The sequence below is a fragment of the Monodelphis domestica genome, chromosome 6, assembly GCF_027887165.1.
Source record: "Monodelphis domestica isolate mMonDom1 chromosome 6, mMonDom1.pri, whole genome shotgun sequence".
In the NCBI taxonomy this organism is placed as follows: domain Eukaryota; kingdom Metazoa; phylum Chordata; class Mammalia; order Didelphimorphia; family Didelphidae; genus Monodelphis; species Monodelphis domestica.
The window spans coordinates 125,366,010-125,392,717 of NC_077232.1; the positions used below are offsets into that span (position 1 = coordinate 125,366,010).

The following is a 26,708-nucleotide window of genomic DNA, read 5'->3' on the forward strand; positions in this document are numbered from 1 at the left end:
ACCTCTTCTTTTGGAGCCGGGAGCGTAGGTAAGGAAGTCAGAGTCCGTCGAGTGCGTGGTAGGCTCCGAGCCAACGGGACATTACTGGACGGGATGGCGACCAGAACAGCAGAGGCGGCAGCGGCTGCGGCAGCTATGTCCGTGGCGGCGGGGGATGGTCCGGGCGGGGACTCGCGGTTGGACCAGGCGGCCACCCAGTGGTTGCGGTGGGACAAGGTGAGAGTCAGGTTTGATGAACGGCCGCATTCGGCCTCTTCCCTCTTCCTCCTCCCTTCCTTTCCTCGTCCTCCATCCTCCTATTTCTCCGCTTCCTTCGCCTCTCCCCCGCTTTCCCTCCTTTCCCAAATCTTCCTTTCCCTCCCCTCCCCCTCTCTTTCCCCTCCTCTTTTTCTTCCTTCCCCTCCCCCTTCCCCTTTATTCTCCTTCCCTTACCCCCCCCTTCCCCTCCCCTCTCCTCTTGGCCTCCTAGAAAGAGACCATCCTTTTCTCCTAATTGCTTGTGCTCCCTCTAACCCTGGGGAAAAGGATCGTAGGACGAGATTTGGCTCCATCCCTCCCTCACATCCCCCATATGCTCCCCCACCCCGAGATGGATGTCGGTTGGCCCCGCGCTGGTACCCCCTTGGGACCGGAGACGCTCAGAGCTGGGCCTTAGGAGACCCTGTGCCAGATGCTTCACCTCCCCCCCCCCCCCCCCGCCCCTCCCCGGGGCTGTGGGCCATGCGCTTTTCCTTCCTGGGCCTTAGTTTCCCCAAATGCTGGAGAGGCCGAACTCCATGCTCTCCAGGCCCAAAGTTGATCTGGAGAATTCGTTCCGCCTTAAAACTGGCCACTTGTGCATTTAAATGGATGCCCGCCCTTTCTCCTGTTGCGCGAGGAAGGAAGTTGCTCTTTGTGAAAGCTTAAACTGGGAAGAGGAACTAGCCCTGGCATTCTCAGGCCTGGGTCCCTGAACTTAGATAAAATTTTTTATAATGATTTCAATAGATTTAAGTTTCTTTTGTAATACTATTTTACTTTATGCATTTAAAATTATCTTGAAAGATTCAGCCTTCACCAGACTATCATGGATTTATGACCAAAAATGTTAGCTCCACAAACCCCAAATGCACAGTCCTTGCCTTCTACTAGTCATGTAATCATAATCCTTAACTTGGTAGACAGCCTTTCAGAGTTGCTCTGATCAAAGAAATCCATGCTCGAAGTGGCTGGCCTTCAGTGATAAGCCTCTGAACTTAGCCACTTGGGCCTCAGACCATGTCCAACCTGCCCTTAGGGATAGGGCTTGGTCTTAAGATTCACTGGAGTAGAGCTGGGACCAGAATTACTGGAGAGGAGAGATGTGTCAGAGGCAGGGACTTGACTTAAGGACTGTCATGCAGAGCCACACTAAATTTGTGAAATGCCTACTATGTGAAAAACAGTTTATTCCAAGCCTTTTCTAGCTGGGTAGGATTAGATATAAGAAGAGGACAGAAATGTTTAAATCCAGCAATTTTTTCTTGTCCTTGTGCTCAGCCTCCTATTTTTTACTCAAGTACTATCCTCACAACTCTTTTGAGTTAGGCAATATAAGCATTTTTACCCTAGTTTTTATAGATCAGGAAACAGGCTAGAGATAGGTTAAGTGACTCAATTTACAGAAATGTTGGTGGTAAAAAGGAGCCATTTAAGAGACCTCTGCCAAACGCTGCCCCCAAGGGGTCTGTGGTCCAGCCATTTTTCCTTCCTGGGCCTTAGTATGTCCAACTGTTAGAGAAGTTGGGCTTAACAGTCTCCAGGCTTTCCTGCTTTTTGCAATATATCATGAGTGGTGGGGGAATCTAGGTGGCTCTGTTTGTATCTTTAAAACACTCTTAGAGCCAGACCCAGAGACAGGAGGTCCTGGGTTTAAATGTGACCTTAGATACTTTCCAGCCATGTGACCCTGGGCAAGTCACTTAATCCCCATTACCTAGCCCTAATACCACTCTACTGCTTTAGAACCAATACACAATATTGATTATAAATGGGAGGTAAGGGTTTAAGAAAAAGTTATGGGGGCAGCTGGGTGGCTCAGTGGATTAAAAGTCAGGCTTAGAGACCGGAGGTCCTAGGTTCAAATGTGGCCTCAGACACGCCCAAGATGGAAAGTAAGGGTTTAAAAAAAATGTTATGAGTGGCACTGTGTGTGTAGCAGAGGGCAAGTTGTAATCAAAAGGTCCAGGGATATTCATTGTTTTCCTAAATATTTTGGAAAATGAGGTATCAAAAATAATGTCGATTTGTCCAAGTAGCATGTGGAGTTCCTTTTTGTTATTGGAACCATATTTCTGTTTGTATCTTTAAAACACTCTTAGAATTCATATTGAGTCTTGGTTCTCAGGGCTAGGCAATGAGGGTTAAGTGACTATCCTAGGGTCACACAAATAGGACTTGTATGAGGCCAGATTTGAACCCAGGAGACCTCAATCCTTTGAGCCATCCAGCTGCCCACTATTGGAGCCATATTTCACATTACATATAGCAAAACTGAAGCTGCTAAAATTAAATGGAATTTTTAAATAGGTACCTTCTAATACCTGTTCATAGATATCCCTGCTTAAGAAGTCAGAGTATAGATAGCACATAATCGAACTTGTTCTTGATATCTAAGCATCATCATTTTGAATGTGTTGTGATTTTCAAAGCTAGAATTTCAGCTTGCTTATTATTGGTCTTTTTTCATTAAGTTACAGGAAAACAGCCCTGTAGAAAAACAGCATCCTTGGGACACCAGAAATAGCTTCCATTGAATCCCAGAAATTATATCCATTGCCAATATCCATATCTTTGCCTAGTCTCTCTGGGACACTTGGGGAAATTCCTGGGCCAGATGTGGACTTAGATACAGTCTCAATTCAGTGGAATTACTACTGGAATATAAAAACTTTACAAGAAAACTAAAGCAAAAAATAACTTTACAACAAAATAAGGTATATTAGATTGTCAAATTTATAAAGGTACTGAGATCTTAATTCTTTGACCCTTCTGAAGGAGAGCCTGCCTGAAGTTCCAGTCTTATTTTAATTCAATTTTTATTTTACTTTCAGTTTAGAGTTCTCTCTTTCCTCCTGGCCCATTCATTGAGAAAACAAAACAATACCAAAACCTCAAACCCATTACAGATATGCATATAGTCACTTTGGGCAGCCAGGTGACAAAGTACCAGGCCTGAAGTCAGGAAGACTCATCTTCCTGAGTTCAAATCCGCCCTCTTGACACTTAAACTTAGCTGTGTGATCCTAGCAAGCTGCTGTTTGTTTCTATTCTTTATCTGCAAAAAGAGCTGGAGAAGGAAATTGCAAACCATTCTCCTATCTTTGCCAAGAAACCCCTAATGGGGTCAAGGAGAGTCCTACACTTCTGAAACTACTGAACAATAACAAATAGTCATGCAGAACAAATTCCTTTATATAAGCCATGCCTCCCTCCCCTTTTGTTCATCCCCCAAAGGAAAAAAAAAAAGAAAAGAGACCTCTGCACTCTGAATCCTTTAGCTTTCTCCTTAGATGTAGGTAGCTTGTTTCATCATGTGTCCTTTGAAATTCTGATTGGTCATTGTATTATTCAAAGTTCCTAAGTCTTTCAAAGTTATCTCTACAATCTCCTTTCCCACACTCCCAGGAAATATAAGTTAATAATTTGGCCTTGCAGTTTAGTAGTGATAGGAAATCTAAAAGAGAAAAAAAAAATATATATATATATATAAATTTTCTGCTAGCTTTTCATGTGGGTTAGTTACTTTGATGATTTGGAAGTTTAGATTCCTAATTCTCCTAATCACTTGGCTTGTATAGCACATATGATTATGTTTTACAGAATCCTAAAACTTTAGAAATGGTGAAACAAATAATTGCCAATAACAATAGAGTAGAACTACAAAAATGTTTTGGTTCCCGAATGGAGTTTGGAACTGCTGGCCTTCGAGCTGCAATGGGACCTGGATTTGCACAGATGAATGACTTAACTATTATTCAGACTACTCAGGTACCTTTTATTTTATGTTATTTGATTACTTAATAGTAACCCTGATGTATGCTTTTTCATTTTGACAGAACTAATTTACTTTAATTATGTTTGTATTTTCTGAACTTTATTTGTATTGAATCACAGTAGTAAGTTATGGTCCAAAAAATTTGTTGAAGCCCATTTGTGCTATTAATGACCTGGAGAACCATTGACCTTAGTTTCTGATCTCATGCTGCAGGGGTTCTTAGGTTGTGTAAACCTCTAACAGCCCTTATTTAGTTCACTGAGCTGTGGAATTGTTCCTTCAGCCCAGGTTTACCATAGGTAAAAATAATTCTGAGCGGAATAGAGTGGATACAGAGCTGGGTATGAAGTTAGAAAGGCCTAGGTTTAAATCCTGTCTTTGATGTATTAGCAGTGTGGCTAAAGCCAAGTCCCTTAACGTCTCAGGCAGTCTCTTAAGATTAAACAAAAGTTCAAGGTAAGTTGTAGATCTGCATTGGTAGAAGGGGGAATACCACAAGTTTCCTGCATTTTAAAAAAATTCAAAGAACATTTTTTTTAATCCCCCCAAACCTGTGGTCAGATAGCTTGCTAAATAACAGCAATCCCAAGGAGTTCTGGACTGAAATTGGTCTCCCTCATTCTTATCCCTGCCTTCTTCTAGATGTCCTGGAATTAAATTTCATTCAAACTCTCACAAAAGACCACTTTGTCCATCTTTCTGGGGAAGATGGGCTTGTAGCTATAAACTTCATGAAAACTTCCTAGTCTAGTCTATGTTTTCAAGGCATCTCAGAACTACTAAGTGTTGCTGTTACTCTGGTGGTTATTCTCTAGAGAAACCAATAAAACCCGAACATCTGGTCCCTACCACCTTGTTTATTTCAGTTATAATCTTGAATATCAAGAAAAAGAAAAGAAAGCTTGACTAGATAATGGCAGCAAGGCAAACAGTGGCAATATTGAGTCAGTATATTATTTAAAAGCTTTCCTTTATAAACCTACAAACTTAAGATGTAAGGATTCTTCTCTAGAATGCTTTGGCAGTTCTTAATTGCTCTTTAAAGACTGAACAGTTCTCCACAAACCATTACTTGGAGCATATTAGACTTTTAATCAATATCAAGTTATCAGTTTAATTCAGATTTCTATAATTTGATGAAACTTTAACCAGACTGACCAGATTTTCTTATATCCAGTATTTAAACTTTTCAGTTCAGAGTTTATTTTTTCCATAGCTTTTTGACAGTTAAGATTTTTCTATCTAGAAAAATGATAGCAATTGTCATGCGAGTATGTGTTATTTTATTACCAATGATTTCTTTTTGGAGGTACTCTTGATATATGATAGGAACTTTAGAAAATTTTTAATTTTGCCTAATGCTTTAAATTTTTTAAAGTTCTTAAAGTTTCATTTTAAAGCTAAAATAAATCATATTTTTATGTAAATTAATTATTTTTAGGGATTATGCAGATATTTGGAAAAAACATTCAGTGATCTAAAGAAAAGAGGTGTGGTGATTGGCTATGATGCCCGGGCTCACCCATCCAGTGGAGGTGGCAGCAAAAGGTATTTTGAATGATTTTTAGATTATTTGATGCTTTTTTATCTGTATGTATTAAGTATGTGTATTATATTTAGTACTTTTGACTATTTAGATACATTTGCCTAGGAATGCTGGTTTTTAGCTTCAAAAGTTGTTGGCAATTTATGTTTGGAAATTCTATAAATTCAACTTTTAAGTTCAGATCAAAGAAATGGAATTTAACCAAATTTATGCAAATTTAATATTTCTAATTAATGATGCCAATTTTCAGTGACAGCCATATTATTTTTTCCTTTTGCCTTTCCTTTTTATGCTCTTTTATCTTCTACTTTCTACAAAACTCAGTGTTTCTTCAACTAATTAATTAACCCTAGCTAGAAGTCTCGTATAATATCCCGTACAAAAACCTCAACACTCAATAATTCTCATACTTAGTTTTACTTATATTCTGTTGTGAAAGAGAACCTTTTAGTCCAATCTCGGCACTTTGCCCTGACACAAGCATCTGAGACTATAAAAATATGAGAACCTAGGTCATCAAAAAAGTTTGCAGATTTCTAGCTGTGTATGTGGTACCACACACTGAAAAGAGAATTGCTTAGATCTAGTAGTTCTTTCTTTATTAGGAGCTTCTAATTTAAGGACAGTGTGAGAGGTAGTAGCACTGGTCTCAGAATTAGGATCATTTGGGTTTTTGTAGTTCTCTTTTCCTTGTATACTGGTTGTATGACTTAACTCCTTAGTATTACAGGCAATTCTTTCAAAATAATTAATTGGTGAAGGGAGCTTATTCCCAGTGTGAAACCATAGGTATGGACCAAAAATTAAAAAAAAAAAGAAATAAAAACAATGATATAAAACTTGTGTAGCTTTTGGAGAGAACAGACATTAAACTGTTGTATATAAAACATAATGTGTCAATCCTCGGATTCTTTATCTGGAGGTGGATATCATTTTTCAAAATAAATTCTTTGGAACTGTCTTAGATCATTGTATTGCTGAGAATAGCTAAGGCATTCAGGGTTAATCTGCAATACTGCTATTGCTGTGCATTCTGTAAGTCTTGAAGAATTTATTCAATACCTGCTGTGTGTTCAAGATGATATTGTAGGGAAAAACAAAAATATTTAAGACCAGGTCCTTGTTCTCAAGGAAGTTCCAAAATAATTTAAGATAAACCACAGAGATGGCACACACAAATGGGCACACTCCACTTTCATTCCCTGTGTTTTTAAAACTTTTAAAAATGTCTACACCCTTATGTCTACATAGAACTTCTATATTCTTACTACCTAACCTTACCCTAACTCTTTTTCATTTGTTTTCTATTCTCATTACTCTTAATGATGCTGCTCTTTCAAATGTTACCCATACCATCTAATTAATGAATCAAATGGCAATTTTTTTAGTTTTTTTTATTTCTTCTAGTTTTTGTCATTATCCATTCTTGCTACTGGATTTTCTTCTCCCTTCCTGCTCTAACTGCTTCTTTTGTTTTTTTAAAAAAATTAATTTATTTAGTCAATTTAGAACATTATTCCTTGGTTACAAGAATCATATTCTTTCCCTCCCTCCTACCCCCCCCCCAATAGCTGACACGCAATTTCATTGGGTATTACATGTGTGTCTTTGATCAGAACCTATTTCCATGTTGTTGATGTTTGCATTAAGATGTTCATATAGAGTCTAGATCCCCAGCCATATCCCCTCAACCCATGTAACTGCTTCTTTTCTGTCTGCTTTGGTGACTGTTTTACCTCTTAATCCCTTGAAGTGAGTGTTTCTCATTATTGGTCTGCCCTTAAGTTTTTTTTCTCTGTTTTCTCTTCATTTGTTCCTAATAAATTCCTCAATTTTGCTCTTGAAATCCTACCCAATCTGCTTCCATTCTTGCATTTTGGGATTCAGCCAAACTGGACTTCAGGTCCTCACACATGGCACTCAAATTCTCACTTCTGAGCCTTTGCAGTGGTTGTTCCCTATGCCTGGAAAGTAGTTTTCACTTCTGTTTCATAGAATAACTTCTATGTTATTAGAAGGGGAAGCCCTAGCTCTGGGCAAGGGGGTGTAGTTCAGACACTATTGTTTCATTCTTTGTATTTGTATCCATTTAGTATAAATACTCATTGATTAATGCCATGCCATTATATTATAGATAACTTTGAAACAGTTCCACTATTCCAAATAATTCCTTCTTTTTCAAAAATAGTTATCTTATGAAAAAAGAGTTATGACAGTGACATAACATCTCAGAAGTAGCATTGACCCTTAGAATTTGATCCCAAATGAGACAGATATGGAACTTTTGTCCACCATATATCCTCCTAAAGCATCATAGCATTAAGTTCACTGAATTGATTATTAGCCTTAGGTCCTAGTTCCAGATTTGTTAACATGTAGTTTTGTGACCTTGACTGAGGCACTACATCTCCTGGAATCATTTTTGTTATCAGTAAACAAGAGGCTTGGACTAAATAATTTGTAATATCCCTTCCAGTTGTGTTGATGTTGCACTACTGCAAATTAAAAAGGATTACATGTACTTCTTTGTTTTTTCAGTGAATAAGAATTTGGAGTTGATAATTTATATACTTTGAGGTTTCTGATATCCTTATAAAGAAAAACATCTTCAATTTTCTCTGTAATTCTGTATTTTCCAGGTTTGCACAGCTAGCCGCAACAGCTTTTATTAGTCAGGGGGTTCCTGTGTATCTCTTTTCTAATATAACACCAACTCCCTTTGTGGTAAGTAGCATTTCCCTTTTTTAAAAATTCCTGGTCACCAAAACAAGAAGTAGATAGAATTATATTTAATTGTTTTGGGCATTATTCTATACACACTTGGAGAATTCTACATTGAAAAGTATTTTTTATCATTGAAAAATTATTTCCATCAAATTTCATATTTTCCTGTCTGGAAATTTTCCAACCAGGCAGGATTCAATGTTCAGTGATTAACTGGGTGACCCTTTATTTGACTATTTTATTACTTAACCTAGTTGTTAATTCATTTTTACTAATTGGGGAGATGTCTCATTTTAAGAAGTTAATAAAATGCATTTGGTATGATTTAGTAAGATGTTCATTAAGTCCTTTAAGTGAATATGTGTTAAGAAAAGCTATAGGAGAAACTACTATTGCTCACTAGTAGAATTTTGAGAGTGAAGGTCTTATGTTAATGCATTTTAAAAATTTATAGCAACAGCATTATTTACATCCAACAATTTACATTATTTTGGTGGTGCACTGGATAGAGCACTGGGTCTAGAGGCAGGAAGACTTTAAATTCAACTGTGGCCTCAGACACTTATTAGCTGTGTGAGGAGTCATTTAACCCTGCTTGCCTCAAGTTTCTTCTACTGTAAAATGAGCTGGAGAAGGAAATGGCAAACCACTGTAGTATCTTTGCGTAGAAAGTTCCAAATGGGGAGTCAGACAACTGAAAAACACTGAACAACTTCTCATGTTGGGAGGAAGCTGTGGAACTATTGTAACTAATTATGTTGGCCACTAGATGGCAGATTGTGTAGCTTGAAATTTTGATGAAAGATCTGGATGTTATTGGGAAAACGCATTTTTAATCTTCAGTTGCTAGTATTGGATGCCAATGGATATTTTACATTGTACTAGAATAAAAATAAAATGTTACCTATTCATATGGCTACTATGTAGAAAGGCAGTTGAATTCAAGAAACATTTAGTTTTGAAAACCTAGACTTTCCATGTTAGAATTAATACTGTGTATTAGTTCCAAAGTAGAAGGAGCAGTAAGGGCTAGGCAATAGGGATTAAGTGACATGCCCAGGGTCACACAACTAAGAAGTATCTGAAGCCATATTTGAACCCAGGACCTTCTATCTCTAGGCCTGATTCTCAATTCACTGAGCTGCCTACCTGCCCCTCAATAAACATTTATTTACACATATGCTTTAAGAGGACTGCTAAATGTTGGGAAATTTATAATGATTAAATATTAATTCATATTTATACATTTTTGAGTTCAAAGCCATAAAGCAAAAGTAGGGAGAGATGAAAGGCTTCATGGGAGTAGGGACTGCATTGTCTTTAATAAAATCCTCTATCATCCTATTGTGGTATGGAGATAAACCTGGGTTTCAAAGACTATATCGCCATTAAGCAGTCTTTTTCTTTTTAAAACCCTTCTGTCTCAATATCATAAGGACTAGGCAACTGGAGTTAAGTGACTTGCCCAGAATCACACAAGTAGGAAGTATCTTGAGGTTATATTTGAACCTGGCTCCTCCTGCCTCTAGGGCTGGCATTCTGCTGCTAGCTTCCCCGTACTGAGCAATTTACAGGGTCTTGCTGAGTTAGAAAGATTACAGGAATTGCCTGGATGAACTCTCTGTCATCTGAGATCACTAGCTAAAATTGGAGAGACTCTTCATCAAGAAGATACCTAGAAAAAAATACTTTGGTTACACTTTTATTTAGGCATTATATTACTATCAAGTTATTTCCAAGCCTAATTATGGATTTATAACTGCTTGTTCATTGCAAGTTAAATGGCATGTTATGGTTAGCTTTTTTTGGTTACTTTAAAAGATTACTAATACAGTCAAAATAACTTGTAAAAATATATCCTTTTGAAAGCATTTATTATAATTGCATCAAAAAAAGTTTATTTGTTATCTTCCAATATTCTTACAGCCCTATACCGTCTCCCATCTGAATCTTTGTGCAGGAATCATGGTCACAGCCTCCCACAACCCAAAGCAGGATAATGGTTATAAGGTATTTTTGTATTCTTTCCCATGACCTTATATTTCAAATTGAACTTAAGCACTAGGTTTGTGTTCATCCATGAAAAATCTTTTGTGAATCTCTTGTGTTTATTGAATTCTTTAGGTCTATTGGGATAATGGAGCTCAGATCATTTCTCCTCATGACAAAGGAATTTCTCAAGCTATTGAAGAAAATCTGGAGCCATGGACTAAGGCATGGGATGACAGTATAATTAATAACAACCCACTTCATCATGATCCATACTCTACAATCAATAATGATTACTTTGAAGACCTAAAGAAATACTGTTTTCACAGGTAAATAAATCCTGTATATATTGGCCAAATAAAACCTTATTTGAGATGTAGTTTAATTTATTTAGTCATTCACTCAACAAAGTAACTGCTAGGTGAAATGCACTGTTCGGTATAGGGGGAAATGGAAAAAAAAATATGTTGTTGTTGGTTTTTTTTTGATGTTGGCATATTTGTTACAGCAACCATATTTTATTGAAATGAAACTCCTGAAATTATTCTAGACATGCTCTTAGTGACTTGTTTATATGTAAAATCTAAAGGGCAAAAAAGACAAACAAGGAGGTCAGCACATCACAGTTGGGAAAGCAAGGCAGATAATCAGTTGAGCATGAAGAGAGCAGCTATTAGCAGTAACCCAGATGAAGGCAGCAGCTTCCATTTCCGTCTGAGTCTTGTAGCCAGCAGACTTTTGGGTATTTCTGAACTGACCTATATATGAGAGCCAAGAAGAGAGAGGGAGGAGAGAAGAGAATAAGAAGAGAACCTGTATGGGATGCCCATATTGCAACTCTGTTATTTATGTGAACCTTTGGGTCTGTGACTATGTCTTTGTGTTCTCTGCCATTTGAATCTGACCCAGGAAACATGGAGTAGATTACTCTATAAATGGCTTAAACTATAATCCACAAATATTTGTGATCATTTATGATGTGTGCCTTGCGGTGTATAGGCACTGTGCTGAGAGTACAAGACAAAACCATAGTCCCTGACCTCAAGGAACTTTCATAGGAAATTGTTGTTTGCATATAAGTGAATGCAAAGTATGAGCAAAATAAATGCAGAATGATTTTGGAGAGAGATAGCTGGCAGGGGGCATCAGGTTAAGTTTCATGTAGGAGGTGGCATGAGCTAACTTTTCCCACTTCCATGCCTTTGCTTACTTTGCCCATCCTTTTTACATCTTAACTTTTACATCTTCAGTTGTTCAATTGTACTTTTAGGAAGCTTTCTTCAGTATACGCTTTTGCATTGCTCTTTTTTTTTTTGAGCAACTTTTATTCACTTGGATATTATTTTATATAATAGGTATTTCTCTGCTAGCTTAAGCTTAGTCTAATCTCAGCATTTAGCAGTGTTCTACACATAACGTAGTAGGTATGCGGTGTGTCTTTGTTGAATTGAAGGTATAACTCGGGTACTACTTCATTATGCCTTTCTTTCTCCCCATAGTTATACATAAAGATTTCCTCTTAAAAAATCTCATGCCACTTTATTTTATTTTCTTATTTTTATTTATTTTTAAAATTTATTTAGAATATTTTTCCATGGTTACAAGATTCATGTTCTTTCCCTCCCCTCTTCTTCCCCCCCTTCCAGAGCTGACAAGCAATTTCACTAGGTTATACATGCCATTGTACCTATTTCATAAGGCCCTCAGAAATGTCCTGCATCATTGCATTGCTGCTAGTAGAGAAGTCCATTACATTTGGTTGTACCACAGTGTATCAGTCTCTGTGTACAATCCTCTCCTGGTTCTGCTCCTTTTGATCTGTATCAATTTCTGGAGGCCATTCCAGTTCATATGGAATTCCTCCAGTTCATTATTCCTTTTAGCACAATAGTATTCCATTACTAACAGATACCACAATTTGTTCAGCCATTCCCCAGTCAAGGGACACCCCCTCATTTCCCACTTTTTTTTGCCACTATAAAAAGCACAGCTATGAATATTCTTATACAAGTATTTTCCTTATTATCTTCTTAGGGTACAAACCCATATCACTTCATTTAACTCATCTATTCTATATTATGGCTCACATTCTAGTTAACTATGTCCTTGTCCTATTACTTCCTTCTAACCCCCTCCTAAATTACCAACTGGAAGGTGAAGACTTTGTCTTGCTTCACTTTTGAATATCAAACGCTTGTTACAGTGCCTTGCATATAGTAGGTGCTTGATGAATATTTGCCTTGCCTAATTGAACATAATTTAATTTTCATTATTATTCCATAATAGTAAATAACACCATGTCATTCTGCTAGTTAAGTTCCTATACATCTTTTTATATAAAAAGGGTGGGTAGCTTTTTTTAATCTTTCTGGAAGTTATTTATGTTATTCCTGAGTCAAGATTGTATAGGTCAAGTCCTTAACTAGAACTGAAATAGCATGTTATAAAAAGAACTTTGGAGACTTAGATTCTAATCCTAAGCAAGCCACAAATTAGTTTATGTTCTTGGACTGGTCAATCTATAAAGTTTGGGCTCCATTGTTTTCCAAATAGAGCAACTTTTTCATTTTCCTGTATGGGTAAGATTGCGATAAGGAGTGATTAGAGGGCTAATGTTGGAATCCTTATATTGGAGAAGAATGTTGGAAAACCATAGGGAAGGGGATCTTTTAGTTACTGTGAGAATATATTTGACTTATCTAGGTTTCATTTCTACTTAAGTCATGTTTAACTTGCTGGGTGCCATCTGACAACATAAAAGTACTGGTCAACTCTACAATCTGTGATTTAAAAGTATCCTTAACTATCAGTATTTTTATGCACTAAATCACTACCTGGCTTTGGAGCCAGATGACCTAGCTAGCCATATCACTTAAAATGAGTTAGTTGGTTTCTCCAGTCTTTCAGTTCCTTCCCTGTAAAATGCACTGGTTTTCATAAAATATTCACCTATCTTGGTTATATTGGTTTAATAACTATATTACATATCTCTAATTTTCAAAGTATCACAGTTTCATAATGTTTTTAAAGTAGAATAAATTGATTACAATCTTTAAATTGTCAATAAAAGTTTTATAGACTTGTAGATGTTAAATAAGTGAAATATTTGTAAAGTACTTATTGTTTGATAAGCAGTTTTAATTAAAAAAAATTTTACATTATATGGAAGAGTCAAACATAAATTTATTCAGTCTACCTAATGTTATAGACAATATGGTAAAGTATTTTCATAGCTTTTTAAAGAATCTTATCTTCAAATAGTGTCCAAACATTCCCATCTTTAATAATATTAATATCTGAGCTAAAATATAATTTTTGATTTATCTGATTTCAGAAATATCGACCAGTCAACCCAATTGAAATTTGTCCATACTTCTGTTCATGGAGTAGGCCATGACTTTGTACAGTCTGCTTTCAAGGCATTTGACTTTGTTCCTCCCGATGCTGTTCCTGAACAGAAAGCTCCTGACCCAGAATTTCCAACAGTGAAATACCCAAATCCTGAAGAGGGTAAAGGTGTCTTGGTAACTTTCTGACTTAAAAAATTCTTTCTTTAGTTAATAGCAAATAAATTATTGTCCTTTAAGTAAAATAGAAATTTCCTCTCATGACTGAGGGCTTTTTGTTTTAACATAAGCTAGTTATTGAATTCACAAAGAATCTTCCAAATTGGTTACATTATTCAATTTTGACTGAGGATGTTGTGCTATAGAACAAAAATGAGATATCTTACATAGTTTGCATCATTAACGGGGATTTTTGAGGTGTGTCTTTATATTGTGACTGGTTCTTGAAACCTTTTTCAAAGTTAGACTAAGGATATTCATATAATCTGCTTATTGTGTATCTTATCTTTGTGTGTGTGTGTGTGTATCTTATCTTGATGACTTCCAAATACCAACCCTACCACACATCTATTGCTAAGATGGCTCAAATGAATCATAGGCTTTAATTTTGCCTCTAATTCCACCATGATTATTGACCTCTGTTCATTACAGAATGTCAGATGCAATGATTACCTTTAGTAACTTTTAGAAATATCATTAGATTTAGAGTTTTTTAATTTTAGAAAAGAATTAAATTTTTTGAACACTATTAACTTTTTTCTTGATTGAAGTAATTGTTTTCTCCTTACTCTTTTACAGACATTATCATTTGCTTTGGCTGAAAAAACACAGGCTAAAATCATTTTAGCAAATGATCCAGATGCTGATAGACTTGCAGTAGCAGAACAGCAAGAAAAGTATGTTTAGCGGCTTTTAAAAATATTTTTATATTTTTTAACATACACTTATGACATTGTTTTTAGGGAACTTTCTGGGGAAACTACAGAACATATAGGATTCATCTTAATGTATTTAGTAGGTTATTTTAACTTACAAATGGGGAAGAAATAATTTTGAACTACTTCCTTCAATTCCCTTTCTAGTACATAGAAAAATACCAGAGTATAAGAATTTGAAGTTAATGGGGGCAGCTGGGTAGCTCAGTGGATTGAGAGCCAGGCCTAGAGATGGGAGGTCCTAGGTTCAAATCTGACCTCAGCCACTTCCCAGCTGTGTGACCCTGGGCAAGTCACTTGACCCCCATTGCCTAGCCCTTACCACTCTTCTGCCTTGGAGCCAATATACAGTATTGACTCCAAGACAGAAGGTAAGGGTTTAAAAAAAAAAAGAATTTGAAGTTAAACTTTGCAAACTTAATGTTCATTGTCATACTTCTATTTAATACTTTATAGTTTATAAAACATTTTCATTTCCTTTGATTCTGATGAATATACGTATAATGCTTTTAAGTATGTAATTTAGGGTAAATCCCCAGACTAGCAATATGGGTATGAGGTATGAGATAAAATGATCCCACATAAACATTTTTTGCTGATAGAAAAATTACTAAATTACTAAAGTCACCATTGATCAGAAGATGAAATTAATTTAGCAGTCACAACTTTGAGATTTCATGTTGGTCACTGCCCTTTGATGATCATTTTCTTTTTGGTTTTGATCATGGACCTTTAAAGAAATTCCTATTGTTCAGTAATATTGAGCAAGCCCTAAAATAAGATTAAGTTTATGCTTGGAGAGTATTAATACTTATCTGCCTTAAAATCCCAGAGCATATACAAAAAACCCCAAATGAACATATTCTCATTTATTTGCTCTTTGGTAGAGAAATGTTCATAAGATTTTCTAAGATAGCCAGATTTTCAATAGTGATATTTGTTTACTTTTAAAAGAATAATAGTGGGAATCTGTTTTTTTCAATCTTTTTATAGTCTTGTACATGTTTTGTTTTTTATCATACTTGTGTATTCTGGTATAGGAACCTTGTTCTACCAGAGCCACTCGGGGGCTTCTCTACAATTTAGTTTTAGTTGCTCTTGGCACTGAGTCCTAAATGAGCTGGTTGAGAGTCACATAGCCAGTATGTGTCAGAGGCAAGCCTGCTATCTTGCTGATTTGTAGGCCAGCTTTTTTGCCCACTGTGTCCCAATGCCTCTGTTTTTATCCTCATTTCCAGTATCCCTTTTCAAGATTGTCCTGCTGATGGATGCATTTTTTTTTTCCAGTGGTGAATGGAAAGTGTTTTCTGGAAATGAGATGGGTGCTCTTTTAGGTTGGTGGCTCTTTACCTGTTGGAAGGAAAAGAATCAAGATCAAAATGCTCTTAAAGACCTATACATGTTATCCAGCACAGTTTCTTCAAAGATCCTGAGGGCCATTGCCTTGAAGGAAGGTTTTCATTTTGAGGTAATATGTTTGTATAAATCTATGCTCTTTATTTTTGTTGCTCTGTAGGAGATCTTATAATATTTTTCCTTTACTTATTGCCTCATTAGGAAACGTTAACTGGCTTTAAGTGGATGGGAAATCGAGCAAAACAATTAATAGACCAGGGAAAAACTGTTCTTTTTGCATTTGAAGAAGCTATTGGTAAGAAGTAAAATAAGCATGATCTAGTCTATCATAAGATGGAATTGATTAAAAATAATATATTCTAAGTCTAGGATGAAATAAATTACTTATTCATATCAGATGAGTTGAGCAATCAATATACTTTTTTTTTAAGTACTATAGTGGACAACATATCTAGAATTTTTTTTCCCAGTTAAAAGCACTGTACTCATGTGAGAAATGAAACTGAGTCAAATGGGAATCATCATTAGGTTTCTTGCCTGCTCCTCTTTTCAAATGACTTTACCAGGTAACAGTCAGACTTTGTGTACACTGTCAAAAGGCCGTCAGGTAGTTTTGAAAAGTAAAGTTTGTTGAAAACTCACTCATGTGGCTGCTAACTCAATTTGACCCACTCCTTATCTCTGAATAGCCTAGGCCATGAGAGAATCAGTGCCTCAAGGAAGACCTCATGCGCTTATCAGATTAAAACTGAGAAACTGCCCTCCCCATGATAGTTAACATGATGAAGGAATGACTACAAAAGATTCCAGTTTGAATTTTTTAAACGAGAACATTTCAACCTCTCGGTCCTGACAAGAACCAAAGTTCTAATATTTTGATATCAGATATGAGAAACATACATTTCTATAAGATTTTAAAGCTATACATATTATATTCAGAAACTTAATTCCACACATTTTATTAAACACCCTTCCTTTACTGTTAGATACTCTGCAACAAATTGAGTACAAATTAAATGAGAGCTACTGCTCGGAACTTTCCAGGAGCTTACAGTTTCATTGAGTCGAGGTACACACACACACAAGTAACAGTACAGGACACTATACTATTAAAGCCCAACGTACCATCCAAAGATGATATAGTATGGGGCTGTGGGAGGTAGACATTTTTTGAGAGGAGCACACACTTGCAATAGATACTAAAGTATGGGTAAGATTTTGGACAGGTGGAGCAAAATGTGTTCTGGGTCCAGTAGAACAAAATGGGGAATAAAAATAATAGTAATGCAAAGAGTGAGATGTGGGGGCAGCTGGGTGGCTCAATGGATTGAGAGCCAGGCCTAGAGATGGGAGGTCCTGGGTTTAAATCTGGACTCAGACACTTCCCAGCTGTGTGACCCTGGGCAAGTCACTTAACCCCCATTGCCTAGCCCTTACCACTCTTTTGCCTTGGAACCCATACACAGGATTGACTCCAAGACGGAAGGTGAGGGTTTTTATTATTTAAAAAAAAAAAGAGTGAGCAGCACTTTGCTGCAATATCTACAACTTAGGCATATAGTACACAAGCATGTAATTTGTAATGGGATTCATTCTGATAATTTTATATCTATGTTTTCTATAGGCTATATGTGCTGTCCTTTTGTTCTGGACAAAGATGGTGTCAGTGCTGCTGTTATAAGTGCAGAATTGGCTAGTTTTCTAGCAACTAAGAATATGTCTTTGGCTCAGCAACTAAAAGCCATCTATGTTGAGTAAGTTGCTACTGACTTTTTTTAATAATTATAATAAAAAGGGGTGATGGTGTCCTTGAAACATATTTCGTGAATGTGTGTACACAAGTCGCTGTCCTAGGTGCTACAGGACATATAGTAAAGTATAAGAAGTTAGAAGTACGTGAATAATTATCATGCGAGGTGGTCAAATCTGAACATGCAACATCAAATGCCACGGGAATTCCGAGGGGGGAGAGTGAGGGTGCTGGGAAAACTAGCACAAGACTTCAAGAAAAGATGGGCCTTAATAGCAGGGTGCATTCTGGGCTGACGAGGAGGGGCCAGAGGTCTTGGAGGCTGTCTTGAAGCCCTCATTCTCCAAACAGCCACCAAAGAGATTTTCTTCCGTTGCAGTTCTGACCTTTTGGCTCCCTGTTACTCTAGCACCAGGCATAATCTCAGTGTGGCAAAATTCACAGTCCTGCCTGTCCTCATTACACCCCACTACAGATTGCTGTTCCTCCCTCATGACGCTTCATCTCCGCACTCCAGGCATTTTCATGGGTTGTCGCCCCTGCCAGGATTGCTCTTCTTTCTCATCTCTACCACCTTGGCCTCCTTCGCCCTAAAGGTGCCCCCTAACTCGCCAAGCCCTTTCCTGTCCTCCTTAATCTTGATGCCTTCTTTATCCATCTATACCTCCTTTGTGCACAGTTGCTTTCATGGTGCTTCCTCACTCAATAATAATGGCTAATATCTTATGGTGCTTATTATTTGCCAGACTTTATAATCACTTTAATAATCTCAAGAGCTCTTAAGAAACAGGTTAAATGACTTGGCTTGTTTTATACAGCCAGTAAATGCGCGAGTCTTCCTGACTCCAGGCCAGCACTACCACCAAGCCACCCGGCTGGCCACTGACATCAGTATTTTTGTGCACCTAAGCATGTCCCCTTTTCTTGATATCTTTGGGATACAGACCCAGTAGTGGTACGTTTGCTGAGGGAAAGGGTATGTATAATTGGCTATAGTTCCAAATTCCACAGCAGCGCATGATTACTGTACTTATTTTTCCACGTTCCCCTCCAACATTTGTTTGTCATTTTCCTTTTCATTTAGATAATAAAGATACTTAAAAAAAAAAGCCCACCCTATAGGTTCTTAATCTGAGTGTTACAGTTACATGGATGCGTCTTTCTAAGTACATGTGAGGTATCCATTTATAGCCAAAAGAAGAGGCCCATGCCACTGATTTTCCTTTTAAATTCTATATGAAAAATTCCAATAAGGTGCCTTCATTTTCTGAAGTCTTATTTGATCTCCCTCTGAAATTGTTCTCTCCTCTTTTCCCAGAGCACTTAAGATTTTTCTTTAGTCCTTTTCATGTTCTGCCTTATGACTACATATTTCTTCTGATCCTTCCCCTCAACATCATCCAGAATAAATGATGGATTTCTATAGTAAAGGAATTTTGTCTCTTTGGATTCCCAGCACCTAACACAATGCCTTATTAATAGTATATAAATGTTTTTTGCATTGAGTTTTATTGCTGATAAAAAAATAAGAACATTAAGTCCCTATTGTGTTCCTGGGACTGGGCTAAGTGGGTAGAGAAAAAACAAGGAAAGACCATCTATAAAGGAGCTTACATTTCCAACAAGTTAAGGACGTTAAAGACCGTTAGTTGGTGGGGAGAGCAGACTGGAAAATGAGCTAAAAGTAAAATGAGATGCATACCGAGGGCTCCTTAAGATAGGACTTTTGTGGCTAAGGATTCATCAGTCTTGAGCAGGCCTCAGGGTGGTGTCATCCTGGGGTGTGCAAGACCACTGATGCAGAGAGGAAGCAGATTAGAGAGTGAGCCTAGGAGAAATGGATAGTCCTTCATCCTGTACAAAATTTCCTTAAGTCAAGTTGGGTTGGATTAGATGATTTCCACATTTTGATTTATCTCTAAATTCTGTTGATTACATCATTCAGATTATTTATACTGAATCTTAATATAAATATACAAAATTGTTTTTCTCTTTGATTTGATAGATATGGCTACCATATCACCAAGGCATCATACTTTATTTGCCATGACCAAAACATCATCCAAAACTTATTTGAAAATCTTAGAAATTATGATGGGAAGAACAATTACCCAAAGACTTGTGGCAAATTTGAAGTTTCTGGAATTAGGGATCTTACCACTGGCTATGATAGCAGCCAACCTGACAAAAAAGCTGTGAGTATCTTTGTTGATCTATATGATTAAAACTCATTTCCAAGCATATACTGAATATTCAAACGAAACAGAAATGAAAGAAATAATCTAAATAAGTTCTAGGCATGCCCATTGCTATACTACTGCTTCATGTCCTCAAAATAGCCATGATTTTATCAGGATTGATATAATCTTCCATGATGTAGATTGCAGATCTTTCATGCTTTAGCAGCTTCTGTGGACAAAAATAATTCTCCTGATGTGTAATCCTCGTGATGGACTTCTTCAAACTTAGCTAAATTGATTCTCAAGCATTACAATCTATCAGCAATCCTCAGTATATTCGAGAACCCAAGGCCCTTTACATGCCAAAATGTGGTTTTGGCATAGGACTTTAATGAAGAATCATTACAAGAAAACTAACGATTTACAGAATTGAGAGATCGACATTCTTTGGTCTAAAAAATAATTTATTTTTGTTTTAAAATATTTTAATGCCTAAACTGATAGGAAATCCTAACTATAAGTTAGGTTTTCGATTTACACACAGAAGGAATGAATCATAACTTGTATCACTAGTCTAGAAACTAGTCAAGTTTTGTCTTAGTAAGTAACCACTCATGTGACTACAAACAAGTCTCTACTTCTTGGGTCAGCTTCCTTTTTGGTAAAAGTAGATGTCTAGAGGGAGTAGCTGGGTAGCTCTGTAGATTGAGAGCCAGACCTAGAGATGGGAGGTCCTAGGGACAAATCTGGCCTCAGACAATTCCCAGCTGTGTGACCCTGGGCAAGTCATTTGACCCCCATTGCCTAGCCCTTACCACTCTTCTGCCTTGGAGCCAAAAAACAGTTTAAAAAAAAAATAGATGTTTAGACTAAGACCCTGTGCAATTCTGACATTCTCTGGTTCTCTTGTGTGTTTTCCTATTGAAATCAAAGTAAGTCTCTTATGCAAAGAACAGAAAATAGCAATGCTGAGTATGTAGATAAAACAGAAACACTGATGAACTAATATGAAGGCTTAGTTATTTTCTTTGATCTCTCTAATAACAATGGTTCTTTTTGACATTTGCCTTTTTATCATTTTTAATATCATGAACAAAAGATATTATACCAGTGAAATTATCAATTATTTCATTAAATGTATTACTTGAAATATTTCAGCAAGAAAAAAATCTGAGATAATTAAGATGGAAATTTTGGAGTTAGTTACTATTCTCTTCCATTTTATAATGTCACTTCACTGTTATAAATTAACTTTGAATTAGGTAGTATTTCTATCAAGTATGTGATCTTTTTTTCCTCCTAACTATAAATATTGGCCTCGGGATTATTTTTGTGTTTATTTTTTTCCCTTAAAGGAAGATTACTTATACTTTCTAAAGATTCATAACTTCCACTTAAATATGAACCTTAAATATATTGTGCCACTAACTTCATTTATAGATTCTTCCTACGAGTAAAAGCAGCCAAATGATTACTTTTACCTTTGCAAATGGAGGAGTGGCAACTCTAAGGACCAGTGGAACAGAACCCAAAATCAAATATTATGCTGAACTCTGTGTGCCTCCTGGAAACAGGTACTGTAGGGCAACTGGAATGATTTTTATCTTTTTTGTTAACATTGAAAATTATCTTCCTCCTTCCTCTCCCATACCCATTGAAAATGCAATCTATGATGTCATAAAATTATGTAAAACATTTCCTTATTAGTGATGTTGCACAGAAAAACAAACTGAAAAGAATTAAACTTCAGTTTGCACTCAAGTTTCATCAGTTCTCTGGAGGTATATATTTTTCCTCTTGAGTAGATTGGGATTGTCTCTGATCATTGTATTGAGCCAGGCTTTCACATTTGATCATCATTGCAGTATTGTTCTTATTATTATTACAGTGATCTCCTTGATCTGTTCACTTTACTCTACATCAGTTCATATAGATCTTTCAAGGTTTTTCTGAAGCCATCCTGTTTGTTCATAGTTATATACTATAACTTGTTCAGCCATTCCCCAATTGTTAGGTATCCCCTCAATTTCTAATTCTTTGCCACCACAAAAAAGAGCTGATAATTTTTTTTCAGTAAATTGTTAACCAGTCTTACCTAGATTATTACAACAGCTTTAAATTGGTCTCCCTACCTCAAATGTCTCCTGATTTTATTTAATCCATGCTCTGAGAAGCATTCTCAATATCTTGTCTAATAATACCCATTAGTCATTCTTAAAAGGTTATATTTAGTATATGCTTGTTTCAAAAGGCATGAAAAATAATAACGTATTTTAGAAAGACTCTTATTCCAAATAGTTAAATGCTTTGGTACTGCAGTACAAATATTGATATTATTTCCAACCATGCAGATTCTTAATTTATATCTTGCTCTTAAATTCTTCTTAAAAAATATTCTGTTGGGGGTAGCTAGGTAACTCAGTGGGTTGAGATCTAAGCCTAGGATAGGAAGACCTGGGTTCAAATATGACTTCAGATACTTGCTAGCTGTGTTATCCTGGGCAAGTCTCTTAATCCCCATTGTCTAACCCTTATTGCTTTTCTGTTTTGGAACCAATACCTATTATTAATTTTAAGAAGATAAAGGATTTTTAAAAAGAAAATATTCTGTTGATGAGTGCAGCATTTTTTCTATCAAGTTATCTTTTGCTTTAGCTGTATGACTGTCTTTACCTCTTGGATGATTTCTTTTATACCATTCCTTATATATAAATCATTGTTAATATGCTACAAGCTAATTGTGCCCTGCTTCCTTCTGTAGTTCTTTGGTTTATATCCACAATTTTGCTTCTTCAATGATTATGGTGTTTCACCTGCTTAAAGGGGTAAATTTGTAGTTAGAATAATTCATTCCTCAGGAGATCTGTGTAGCCTATGTTTTACTCTAATATTTACAATAGCAAAAACAATATGATAGTCAGGATTTTGTTTTGTTTTGCTTTAGTACAGTGGGTCTGATTCTTCTATTGTCCTTTCTCAGTACATTCTGACTTTAATTATCACCTATATTAAAAAATATATATATATATAATATATATATATACATATACACACATCTAGGGCACATATTAGGCTGTCTGATCTTTCCTCTATCATGAATTTCCCAACATTTCTACTTCAATAACCAGTACTTTCTTGTGGTCTGTTCTGATTAATCTAAAAAGGCAGCTTCCCTTTTAAAATAATAATACTATTTGTATTTCGTACAGAAGGTTTTCTAGACCTTTTCTATCTCCTTTCATAACTGATTTACTGAAAAGACTCTAAAAATTGCTTGACTTTTCCCCTCCTTAATTCCCTTCCCTAGCCACATAAACTTCTTGTGCATTCTTTATTTCCCTCCATTTTCAGAGGAAGAGTTGGCCCTTTTACCAAATGAACTTCCCCTCACTTGTTTCTTCGAACACATCCCTTCCCTATATAACCACTGACTTTGCTATATCAACAACGTTCTTTCTCTCCATCTTCTAGCACTGGTTATTTAACTTTTCTATTGACTTCTTGTTCTCAGACTAACATGCTGATGTTCTCCCCTGTCCTAAACAAAAACAACCCTTCTTTTCTTCCCTTCTCTGTCAAACTTCTAGGAGAATTCTCCTTTCACTTTGTTCTGTTTTCTCACCACCCAGCTCATTCATCAAACTTTGTCAGCTTTCCATCCCCACCAGTGTACTGTTTTCTTCTAAATCACTAATAAATTACCTCTTTATTACTAAATCTAGTGACTTATTCCTGCCCTTATCTTCCTTGATAACTTTACAGCATTTGACATAGATACTCCTTTCCCTCCTTTTTTACCTAAGCATTTCTGTGACACTGTGCTTATCATTCTCCATTGGCTATGCCTATTCCTCTATCTCTTTTGCTTCATTTTGCTTCATTTGGTTTCTGCTCCTTAATTTTGGTGCCTCATAGGTTCCTTTTTTGACCCTGTTCTCCGTATACCCTTCCTCCTTTGTGATCTTACCTACTCCAATTGTTCTAATTTCTAGCATGATCCTCAATCTCTCCAGGATTCTACTACCATATTTCAGCTGTGTTCTAGATATTGCTATCTGTATGTCCCATTGGCTCTTAAAATTCAGCATTTCCAGACTTGGTTCTTTATCTTTTTTTGCAATAACTATATATACTTTTAACTTTCCTTTTTTAATAGTGCCCTCATTTTCCTGATCATCCAATCTTAGAATATCATAACTTTATTCTATTTATTTCTCCTTTCTATAGCTCCATAGACTACCATTATTCAGACTCGTTTGTTCTTACCTAGGACATTGCAATAACCTCTGAACTGATCTTCTTTTCTTTAGTCTTGTTCCATCTCTTAATTCATTCTTCATTCTAATTACCAAACTTTTTCCCTACTGTATTTTCCTGTTAATACCCCCCTCCCCACTTACTCTCCTTGCTCTGGGAAAAATAAATTTGATACTGCTATTGGTTCTGGTAAAGGAATGTCAACCAATTGTCCTGTTGCTCCATTCACTATCTCTGTGGCTTTCCAGACCAAGATCTCCTTTGCATTGAAACTCCTGATTGTGGCATTCAAGTCACAAGTCTGGCATTAACCTGGATTTCAAGCTTTATCTTGTACTACTCCCTTTTATGTATTCCATGTGCTTGATGACCTCTTCTGTGTCTTTTCTCTTATTGTACTTTTCTTTCTCTGCCTTTATACTCTTTCATAAGATAATAGATTTTGACCTGAATGGAACCTTAGAAATCATCAGCAACCCTCTCATTTTATAGGTGAGGTAATTAAGGTGTAGTTAATTTGTTTGCTTAAGGGCACAGAGATTAGAAGTGGTAGAGCTGGAATTCATATATGTAACCATTGACTTCAAATCCACTGTTCTTTCCATTGTACCATGTTTCTTCCCCAGTTGATTCTTATACCTGGAAGTCAGTTTTTTACTTGGTGTCCCCAATCTTCATCTGTTGAGCTCCCCCTCTCCCTTCAAAGGCCAGTAAGCCTTTCCTGGAACTAATCTGCTAAAGTGTTCTCTCTCCAATCATACTTCCTTGTATCATAGTTAATAAATCATCTTCCCTCACTATTTTTTTTTAAAACCCTTACCTTCCATCTTAGAATCAATACTGGATAGTGGTTCTAAGGCAGAGTGGTAAGGGCTGGGCAATGGGGATTAAGTGACTTGCCCAGGGTCACACAGCTAGGAAGTGTCTGAGGCCAGATTTGAACCTAGGACCTCCCATCACTGGGCCTGACTCTCAAATCACTTAGCCACTCAGCTGCCCTCCCTCACCAGCTTTTAAACCCCACAGGATTTGTGCTTTACTTGTCAATGGACTTAATACTATGCTTTGATCATACGTAGTTTTGGTGTTTGGTCTGGCAGGATTTATAATTTCATTGGTGGAGGGCACTTTGTCCACTGACACACATCACCAAATACTTGGCATTTCCTATAAATTAGTTGCCTGTTTCCCTGTAAATTAATTGCCCATTTCCCCAGCTATTAGGAGTCAGGACTGGATAGCAGGCAAGTTGACTTTGAAGACAACCTTCCATGTACTGTTCTATTCCTGCACATAATAAGTTGAATAATTGTTGAGTTGAATTAAAATTTTATGTTTCTAATGCAAAATGTATATAATTTTAGAAGCATCCTAATAGTTAGAATGGATGTTTGATTATGTCCTTCAGTGTATTTTTATGCTGTGGAACTAAGGTAACTTGACCGTTTTGGAAATAACAAACCTTTAAGAATCTTTGGCCATAAACTTAGTCAAAGACTCTTATCTTTCTATTACTGACATACAATGTCCTCAGGCAACACTGTTGGTTCTTTAGGAACAGAAGGTCAAACTTGATGGTTTCTTAAATATTTTAGTGAGAATAAAGTAAGCAAAGGGGGGATTATATTCTAGAGAGAACTGGTGAACCTTAAAACTTGGAATTTTACATAAAAATATTAAGTTTTTTTCCCATAGAACTAGCACAACATAGGTACCACATTATGTGATTTTAGTTTCTCCAACTTGAAAAAATGCTTCTTTTGTTTCATTTTTTATAAGTATGTTTTAGCAGTTTCATAATAACCTACTAATTTAGAACCTTTCATTTTCCTGTAGTGATCATGAACAGCTAAAGAAAGAATTGGATGAACTCGTCAGTGCCATTGAAGAATATTTCTTTGAGCCAGAAAAAAACAAGCTACAGCCTAAGTCAGAGTAAAACATTACTACACTGTTCACATAATTACATTTATTCCGCAGTTATTGAACTTCACTTATAAAGCAATATTTTTAGAAACCAAATAATGCAAATTGTGACTAAGATGTTTACATTTTTACAGATAGATCTGTTTCTTATTGTCTCTAGTTTCTCTAAATAGGAAAAAAAACAGCAGGCATAGTAAAACAATTTTTCCTCAAAACTTTATAAAGTGTGGTATTAACAGAACCAAGTGTAAAGTTCTCTGGGCTTCAGATGATATTATAGGGTAAATGTCTGAATTTGCATAAATGGCTTCTGTATGATGCTGGCTTTCTCTCAAACCTAGTTTAGTGGAAAATAACCAAAAATCTAGTTGTTTACATTTTTTGAAAGGACAGTTCCTGCCTGTTGTGTAGAATGGCAAACTAGTTACTATGTATATTTAGGCTTAAATATGAAGCTACTTAAAATGTGAAAGGAAAGAACAAAAGAAATGTTTCACTCACAATCAGGAAAACATGAAGTGGGTCAAAGCAGCTAAGTGCATTCTTTAAAGACAAGTTTAAAAGTAGTGATTTAACAATCTGTTTCAAAAACACCATTGTATGTTGCACATATTGAAAAATGTCAACAATTTTTATGTTCTTTTAAAATAAAATATATTTTGTTTACTGCCATTACTCTGAAA

At 36.3% G+C, this 26,708-nt stretch overlaps 1 protein-coding gene across 1 annotated transcript; it reads left to right on the forward strand.

Annotated features, from left to right (window-relative positions):
- On the forward strand, window positions 1-26,708 carry PGM2 (phosphoglucomutase 2). Its single transcript, XM_001374412.5, has 14 exons — window positions 1-216; window positions 3,841-4,008; window positions 5,457-5,563; window positions 8,201-8,285; window positions 10,212-10,295; window positions 10,410-10,603; window positions 13,609-13,798; window positions 14,420-14,517; window positions 15,844-16,024; window positions 16,114-16,207; window positions 17,537-17,666; window positions 19,668-19,857; window positions 21,283-21,416; window positions 25,936-26,708. Exons 1-14 carry the CDS (start codon window positions 94-96, stop codon window positions 26,036-26,038), a joined length of 1,881 nt encoding a protein of 626 aa, XP_001374449.4. The 5' UTR covers window positions 1-93; the 3' UTR covers window positions 26,039-26,708.